The sequence below is a fragment of the Achroia grisella genome, unplaced genomic scaffold (assembly GCF_030625045.1).
Source record: "Achroia grisella isolate CSIRO2021 unplaced genomic scaffold, CSIRO_AGI_Agris_v1 utg1179, whole genome shotgun sequence".
Taxonomy (NCBI): domain Eukaryota; kingdom Metazoa; phylum Arthropoda; class Insecta; order Lepidoptera; family Pyralidae; genus Achroia; species Achroia grisella.
In genome coordinates, this window is record NW_026712591.1 from 15,844 (window position 1) to 25,874 (window position 10,031).

General features: G+C 29.2%; 1 protein-coding gene across 1 annotated transcript; it reads right to left on the minus strand.

Moving 5' to 3' along the window:
• Positions 1 to 6,773: 6,773 nt before the first annotated feature.
• Positions 6,774 to 8,342, minus strand: LOC131853082 (uncharacterized). The gene is made up of 3 exons (XM_059203897.1): positions 8,283 to 8,342; positions 7,887 to 7,922; positions 6,774 to 7,562 (listed from the first exon to the last, which is right to left on the minus strand). Exons 1-3 carry the CDS (start codon positions 8,340 to 8,342, stop codon positions 6,774 to 6,776), a joined length of 885 nt encoding a protein of 294 aa, XP_059059880.1.
• Positions 8,343 to 10,031: the final 1,689 nt, after the last annotated feature.

Genomic DNA, 10,031 nt, shown 5'->3' on the forward strand with positions numbered 1-10,031 from the left:
ACATTGCAACTAACGTTTCTCTTCAGTTTCTTGTTTTTGTTCAAAGATTTCATAGTATGAATAAAATTAGTTAACAGATAGATAACGGAAATGAAAGTGCGTGAGCTAAAAAGTAAGTTCAACAATTATCGTCTTTACTCAACTGTCAAAAAGAAAAGGATGTACCTAAAACTTAAAATTTTAGGAAGTATTTTTTGTCTGGATTGATAAAGATATCTTCGACATCTGAATTAATTTTAATGATTTGTTTTGCAGTTGATACAGTATCAGTGTTAAGGTAAAATTACACCGAAAGAAAGAAGGGCACTGAATAAACACCAAATGGAATCAGATTCAGAAAAAGAGGCATGAACGCGATATTTATTTTATATGATTTATAAATGTCTGTTAAGAATAGGGGCACTTGCGGGTTGCTTTTATATATTAAAAAAATACATATACATATATTATATATTATCAAAGATGGATGTGAAGAAATATATTTTATAATTATTAAATTCTAAATAGCAAAACAGGTATATGCTTTTTGTTTATACGGAAGAAAGAATGCATTGAAGTTCTTGCTTCACCGTGGATAGTAGGAATTCCACCTAGTTACGTTGACACAGAAAAATATATATTTACAAATTAATCAATACTTAATAATTTAATGTTTATATTATGTAATTGTGACCATAAAATATGTTTGGCATAAGAAAAGGGAAATATAATTATTAAGTATTACATGAGTCAGTCCTTTATAAATGAATAAGTAAACAAAATTGAGATTAATTATAAGTAGCGGTTCCGTCCGTTTCAAATTATGATAATAAAAATAGTAGGTTTGAATTCGCAAATATCATAGATTTGCCTATTTGCGTATGCGGAAGATAGGAAATTATAACCATATTTTATTTAGTTAAAATCTATACCATGTACAAGCTGTACATATTGAAATAGAAATAGAAATAGAAATAATCTTTATTCAAATAAACTCATTACAAGCACTTTTGAATAGTCATATTTTGATTCTACCACTCATTCGGAATGCAGATTCATCACAAGAAGAATGAGCAAGAAACTTGTGTGTTGCTCTTTTTAATAGATGTTTTTTTTATATGAACAACCACAGCACAACAAGTAAGAGGCATGCGATAATCAACATAGAAGTCGCTACGCACTCATTATTAATGTAATCAGATAATATTGTCAGTGCTATAGATTTAAAGTTTTTCTATAAAAACATTATTATCGTTAACGAATTCTTCAATTTTATAGTAAGCTTTTTTGCAAAGGAACTGTTTTATTTGACATTTAAATCTTTTTCTGGCAGATTTATAACAGACTCTGGTATTTTATTGTAAAACCTTACGCAATTGCCATAAAAGGAATTACTAACTTTAGCCAAACGACATTTAGGTAAAATCAGTTTGTTATTGTTACGTAAGCTTTTATTAGTGCAATCACTAACTCTTTTGAAACTGTCTATATTCCTTCTGGCATAGATGATATTTTCATAAATGTATTGAGAAGCAACGGTGAGGATATTTGATTCCTTAAAACACTCTCGCAATGACTCCCTGGCCATAGCATAAATGGAGCTTTATTCTTAGTTTATTCTTAGTTTAACTACATACAGTATAAAAAAAAGACGGAGAGAACAGTGTGGATATATATTTCGCCACAGAACCCTATAAATCTGTGGTGTAGTAACCGGGTCATTGCGATAGTTGTCCATAAATTCGAGTTTATGTAAAATTAGTGGGTGTATCCTAATGGTCAACGTGAGAGTGGTATATTGGGTTGCAGTTTGTGGACCTTTAAACTACAAAGTATTGATAGGGCTGCATCTCAACGTTAAGGGAATTAGAAGATTTTTTATTGCTTATTTTTACATTTTTTCCTATAATATTAAATAATTATTACAATATATGTCTAGTGTATGGTTCTTTTATAGAGTATGGTTTTCTATATCTGTTTTACTAAATAATAGTATGTAAGTGTTAGTAGTGTAAGTTAACGAAGGTTGTGGAATATGGTTTGTTGTTTTCTTACGTCTTAGAGCGGTAAAGCAATTATCGTGCAGTATATTTGATATGGAGAAAAAAACGTATTGACGAATTCTGATATTCTACCCAGAGTCATTTACCAGTAAGTAAATGACACTGGTTTATTTATTATAGAGTACGATCTGATGATTTTCTGTTTATACACACATACAAAGAATAAACAGTAACTGGCTGACACACCAGTAGAAAGGAAACTAATGGAACATTAAATTTTATACATCCTATACATAAAATTCTGTAAGTTGTAAGTAAGCTGTGTGTTTAATAAGCTGTGATTCATGTCAACGAAGTTGCAGCAAACATCTAGTTAATCGTAATCACAATATTAGTACGGACATTTCCATTTAAAGTTTTAAAATATGGTAATAATAAATCAATTATAAATTTTGTGAAGGTTTTCTTGCCATATTTGATTTCACTTACTTTATGTAGTATAGTGTTTAGGAACAAAATGAAGGTAATAAAATATACGTACTATAAAAACATGTGTCTATTCATCCATTTTATACCTACTAATTATTATACTACAAAACATGTTTTAACAAAACAGCTAAATTAATATCGCAGTTAGAAAATGGTTCTAGTGAAATTATCAAATACTAGCAGATACTGACAACGTGATTCAGATATGAATAGTTTTTTTGTCAAATTCATTCATATTTATAACATGTATGTTTTTAATATTAATTTTGTATATTCACATACTAATATTATACAGGTAGGTATATTTATTGAGCTCTGACCCTTGACGTAATTAAAACCAGAAAATAATAATGGATAGCCCTAACGAGAGCGGTGTATGATGCAAGCTTCTGTAAGTACCACCGGCAAGTTGCTCCACATTCGCTCTTTGTCTTAAGAACTTGGCGGTAAAAGGTGGTCACTACTATGTAGTTATTCTATTTCTTATTGCAATATAATGGAAGAAAATGTACAATTGTAACGTGAACCTTTTCATAAACAACGTGCAGTATGGAAGCAGGGGTTTGTTAGTGATGGGGACTACTAAATCCAACCTCCATGGGAATAATAATATTCTCAAATTGTGCCCCACTAGCGATTGTCGTTTGTTCAGGCGGACCATTCTAATATATATCAGCAGGGGGGAAGGGGATTGTTAGTAATATGGACTCATGATCCCATTGCTAGCAATGTACCATACCAGGTTGACCTCCACGCGGTTCCCCCTGGAAACCATCGTGATAAATTTCTGGTGAATTTATCATGATGGGCTAACTAACTTGACCTCATGTTCATCTTATCATCCTCCGCTGGTGCCCCGCCCGCGTAAACCGTTAGCGCAGGTGGGTGCATAATTCCATTATCATCCATAAAAAAAATATATATATAAGCATTTGCAAATCAAGCAAATCTGTACAGTATAGCTCTATAGTTGCTACATAATCTGGAAGTACTTAATTAATTATGTTTTATAAAGGAATGTTTTGATTTTACTTTTTATTGTATTCATTTATCGCAGCGTAAGGCAAGTGTATATCTGTTCATAATAATTATCACAATATATATTTTTTAATATTATAACATTTCATTAAATATATTGAATTGTGGTGTCGTTATTTCGTATTAATTAATTACATATTTTAGGTAATAAGATTGATCGTATATACATAATTTACAACTATAAAGAGGCTACTGCCAAATAATTAAGCTTCAGTTCATTTGTTGAAGAAGACCAATTTCTACTTTTTATTGAGAAATGGATTTCTCTATTATTCACGAGTATGGACTAAGTTAATTAGGGCATAATGTAACATACTGTAACTGTAACTGTAAGCGTAATAGTCTGACTCCATTTTAATGTATCTACATAATGCAGATTTCACTTCACACCATATAAAATTTGTTAGAACTGGTCTGACAGGTTTATCATAAATCTATTGGGCTACTTGACTAAATAATGTATGCATTTATTGTTATTACGGACGGAGTCGTGATTATTCAATGATATCAAAAGATGCTTTAGATAAGGGATTAATTGTAAAAATGAATTATAGCCATACATACTTACACCTTTTCATGCGAATTAAGCATTTAAAGTAGGCACATATTCTTACTTTAATGTAGTCAAGTAAGAATATGTGGCCACTTTAAATGTTACAAATCATTAAGAAAAAATGAAAATATGTCTATACTTCGATATTTACCATAATCAGAGTTACAAATTTTTTATCAAACCCTCTATTATGGAAGTGCATTTCTTCTTTTTTTTTATAATATCTACTGTACATAAAAGATAATGAGTTAATCATTAAACTCCCATTATTAACAAAACAATAAGAATGCATATTGTTTCGGTACATTTACTTCCGAGCTCGTATCAATCGGTGCGAAGATTTCTTGTCTACTATTGTACGATATAGCAAACAGGTTAGTGTGATTGGGTCTAATTACAGTAAATATTTGTTTTAATTAACGTAGTAACGAACCTTGGCCTAGACTGTTGAGAAGCGTTTGTTTTATTTGCTGCTAGAACATTACTAAGGGCATATTGCTTCATGGTATTAGTACGGCGACAAGGACAACACTTCTGCATACTAACTTTTGTCGCGATCACAAAGTAGTTTTTGTATTATTAATCAACCCTACTAGTCTCATAATTAGTAAATGGTAAAGTGATGTAGTATTGGTATATATAGAATTATGACGAAATAAACAAATAATATATTTATTTTGAACTACCTGTGTCCGCGGTTTCAACCTCGTTAAATTTCAATATAAAATATACCCTATGTGTTACTCTGATGTATAGGCTATATTATTGTAATGTTTTACCAAAATCCGTTCAGCAGTTTTTGCGTGATAGAGTAACAAACATCCATACTTACAAACTTTCGCGTTTATAATATTATAATAAATCGGTATATTACATAATAATATACATAAAAAGAAAATCAAATTGAAAAGTTCTCTTTTTTAACTTGGTTGTAAACATCTGAAACATGACTATTAGGTTAGTAGGACAGTTGGGCATTACTTGTTAGACTCTTGAATAAAAGTGAAAAGAAAGAAAAAATATAAGATTACAAAATCTTATAGAATAACATTTTGGATTTCACTAAGAATGAAATTAAAGTCTGTTTAGAACAATTGTAATCGTAATATTTACGTACACACATACCTTGCTTAAAAATACTTAATATATATACAGATATACAGATGTCTGTATATATATACAGTATGTAATATTATATTATCTGTGATATACAGACATCTGTATATATATTGATTATGTAGTATACATATACATAATATACAGATACATAATATCCGTATATTGTGGGCCGTCTACTAATTGTGTACTATATATAGTACACAATTGACTACATAGTTATGTATGTCGTCAATTGTCGTTCTGTCATTATAAAATAAACAATACAAATAAAGCATTTCAAAACCCATATCGGTAATCAAGTATTGTTCCGCATACAGATGTATTGGAGAAGAAAGGCAATTACAAATTACATTTGCTAGATTCATATTGGTTACTAAGTAGATCTAATTTTTTGATTAAGTACACGCATACAAGGATACATTTTATCTATAATACATCTAATACTTATGCAACCTATCATTGCATAAAATGTAAAACATTAAGTAAGTAACTAATAAAGAATAAAATTTTGCCAAATAATCTTTCGTGCAGTAATAAACAAATAATATAATAACTTAATATACTAATGCTTTTTATAGTCCCAATTTCATTCTTAAATAGTTTCCAGTTAATTTTTGTTACCTCCTATTGCCTCTGCGATGTTTTTGTTTAATTAGAAAATATATACAGATTACAGAATATCACGGATTTATTCTGTAGTCCGTAACTACTATAAAGATTTAATATGCATTATGTGGTTAAATTGCACCTAATAGTTTCTATAAAAACATAATAAACTGGAAAAGTTACTTAATTTAAATTAACCATTAACCTTGATATGGATTTTTTAATAAATTTAGATAGAAAATATTTTTTTACATAACTTACTATTTCAAGTATAAGTTTTAATAATGAACTTTAATAACTGTTTAAATCCACATAAAAATTCTTTAAACTTATATATGGTTCAATAACAAATTTATTGTAGCAGGTACCTATGTCGAAATGTCATGTTATAACATAAAACCGGGTCCTGTATGTAATTCCAAGCATTGTAAAGATCGGGTCGCTGTCCACTTTCACTCTCGGGGTACATCGAATAAGACAAGCACTAGTACTGACCCAGTATATTTTGACGTTAAATAATGAGGCTTTTTATTTACAATATCATGTGTAATTTGAGAGAAATGTTTTTAAATATTTAAATTATCGCAGATATACAGTTATAACAGTTATTTATTTTTAATTTATTATTATAAATTATGAAATTAATATTTGAATAGAAAACATTATTTTTTATTAATTCGTTAGGGTTCTTCTTGATGTATCAATAAAACTAAATATTAGGTATGTACTCGCATATATTCATACAATGTTAAAAAATAAAAAATTTCTTGCAAATATAGAGTATATTTCCAATACTTACATAGTTGGTAATAGTTCCGCTCACATTAAACTAGTTTCGACCACTATTATGATTGTGCTTGCGACATGCGTCTGAGAATAGTCCAGTTAGTGGTTATTTAAACATATCACCAATTTGAAATCAATTCAATACTAGTCATATGTATTTTAACTGAATATAGTCGTATAATGGAATCTATGAATAAATATTACGTACTTAACCAAGCACGTTCATTATAGATGGATTTCTTTTGGCCGTATAGCTCTTTGCATATTTGTTGTTTTTTAGCATAATAGCACCGATACACTTTACCGCCTGGTGGCTCATATCTGCTGTATCGCCTTCCTGACAATCGCGATATTATTCCACTGTATCCGCACCATGCATCGACGCAGTTCTTCTTTAAAGACAATACGTAATTTCCTGTTTTCAGCAACACATTATTGTCAGTGATCATAGACTGTTTAAGTTTAAGATTGTTATCAAATGGAATAAATGGATTAATGTCGCAATTAACTAACCCTTGCTGATCTTCTTCGCATATAAATTCATGCTGAGACAAGATGTTTGGTTCTTTAGGTCGTACTATACTACCAGTGTCGACTAATTTTGTATGAGGATTATTACCGTTTCTTCGGTGACATACACGACCTCGATCTTCAAAAACTAAACAATCGACAATATAATATATTTTATTCTTTATGTTGTTATTTAAAAACAATAGTTTGTCTACGTTTTTGAGGTGATTGTATCTGACTGTTTCACATTCGTATGACCCGGTTGATTCTAGAAAGCATACCTTTAACATAAGTTCAGGAGATGTAACTTCCGTTATAGAATGTAGTCGGAATGTTTTACAATCAGAGGATGAACAATTGTAGAATATTACATTTGTCCTCGGTATGTATGGGTCGTACGTTGGCATAGCGTCATTGTTTCTTAAATTGGCATTGCGTCGGCTCGATGATGGTATCGCTTTACATGTGGGATTTTGGCCCTGAAATATTTTAAATGGCTCGATTGATGAGAGAGATAGTGTTTTTACTTATGTTAGCTTTTTAATAAAATAATAGAAAGATAAATTTATCAACTATTAAAAAGTTCTGTATGTTTTCGTCTTAGGTAATACTTATAGTAAAAATAGTATTTACCTTTGTATGGATTAGGTACCAAATATATATATGAATAGGAGGAGGGTTTTGTTAAGTACTACCTTTGTTTTTAGCATCAAAGGTTTTGAAGAGGATATAAGTTCCCATACAATACTCAGCATGAATATTAGTGAAAATGAATCATAGTGGTTAACCCAAACGTGACATACCTTATCAATAACGCATATGACGTCTTTGTTATAACGCTGTAAAAACAGTAATCCAGAATAATATAATGTAATACAATAATATTTCAGGTTTAATAGGAAAAAGCAATAAATATTACAAAGGTAGCTATTGTTATTATTAATTAATGGCAGAAAATAGGCAATTATTTATTTTATATATATGTAATATGTATATAAAATTAAATCTACATATATTTACTTTTTACTATGACAAACAAATAGAAATAATGCTTGGGATCCGAATATATTGTGTCTAGAATAAAAGATCCTAGATTATTAAGGTACTTATCGGTATCACAGAATCTGCTAATTTAATGATAGTGTCAATTACTTAAATTATCGCCTACTTATTAATCGGTATGACCCAATAGACCTTACCGCATATACATCATGCAGAACGTATTGAGTGATGACTAAACACAAAAAAGTGAAATTCATGCCCGCGATATTACATCACACGTAAAGGAATCTATGGATGGTAACGAGGAAGTGGTGCGTACCTATGTAATAAATTTTTAACGGCAATAACTACTGATCGATTCACTGAACGTTTATAGGAAAACTAATTGAAAATTTCCAATGACGACAATAAAACCTAAAATAAAAACTACATGTTAAAGTAATTTTAAACATTGCTACAAAAAGATTTTCAATTAAATAAGAAGATTAAATCTAACTATATTTTTTGGCCAATATTCCATGTAATATTTACGTTTATTCTAAATATATTGTCATTATCGCTTTTACGTGCTGAAATATCTATGTACCTACACTTCGTGTCGTTTTTATAAAATATAACAATATATTATATATACTTAAAAAAGTCTAGTAAAACAAAATTGATTAACGATAACGTAGTATAATCTAGTAATTATCCAAGGTTTCGGTTATAAAGTCGGACTTGTAATTTCGTAGTGGATACCCGTGTTACAAAAGTACAAATATAGTAATTATTATCTATATTCGTACTGGTTAAATAAGTTCCTACATATTAATTCTGTTGTAACTGGCTAATGAAGAAATGTATTATATTCTAAATTTGTCTTTGAATTTATAGTTCTTTTATATTACATTCTTGTTTTTTTGATACTTCAATTCCTTTCATTCTATTTCTAATTGTCAGTAGTCTATATTAATATATTTTCTCCGTTTACCTAGTCTTGTTTCTTATTACTACAACAAATTCTATTACCTGGAATTGGATTCATAAGCAAAACAATTGGGACATTATTTGTGTTGTGTGTTGTGAGTGTTGCACTGTCTTTGTTCACCTTGACTTAAATGTCAATGACTGGGCTTGTCGCCATTACATAAATTCTCTATCAATTATGAGTTGATTATAAATTCATAATACTATATTTAAAACATTTCACTAATAGAGACTACAAGTATTGATAGATCGTCAATTAAAAAATAACAATTATTTAGAAAATAAAGTAATAATTTTTACAATAATGTACGTGTAATTAGGAGGAAGACATCCCTACAATTGTTTAGTGAAATATTGTTTATTTTTTATAAAACAAACGTGTTGTCGGTCCATTTGATATAAAGCAATAGCCATTACATTACAGTACACTCATGTATTGCTACGTATCATTTTGTACCAGGTGTCACTAATTTTACCATTAAGAACTTTGAACGGTAGAAAAAAACCGAAACCTACCGTGTATAGAAAAGCTTCTCTTAGGTATTTATAATTTGTATGAGTTATAATAATTAACGAATATGGATTGGTTCACGGGTACAGATTTAACAATATTCATTATAAGTATCCCCATAGCTGTACATTCTATACCATAGATTTTATTGTTTAATAAGATTTGTGTTTATTAAGTATATATTTTTTTTAAACTTACCAGTAAAAATAGTTCTTGTTTAAACATTTTTCATCCCACAGTTGGAGTGTTCCTGTAATTAAATAAATTATTTATGATAGATATTAATATAATAGGATCATTGGATACAATGTAATAATGTACTAGAAATGCTACTATTTTACGATTTTAAGAGCGAATATACATTAAGAAGCATTTTAAAAAGAACTTCACTTATAATGAAGCTATTTTTATGAGGTTAATATCTCATAAAAATGGTTAAAAATAGTAATACTGTTGTTACTTGTAC

What these genes read in the sequence shown, in the direction of transcription:
- LOC131853082 (XM_059203897.1), bottom strand. Translation starts at nt 8,342, where the DNA reads ATGAATTTCACTTTTTTGTGTTTAGTCATCACTCAATACGTTCTGCAT. An exon ending in TTCTGCATGATGTATATGCG is followed by an intron (nt 7,923 to 8,282) that starts GTAAGGTCTATT and finishes CTGTTTTTACAG; the next exon opens with CGTTATAACAAAGACGTCAT. An exon ending in TCATATGCGTTATTGATAAG is followed by an intron (nt 7,563 to 7,886) that starts GTATGTCACGTT and finishes AAAATATTTCAG; the next exon opens with GGCCAAAATCCCACATGTAA.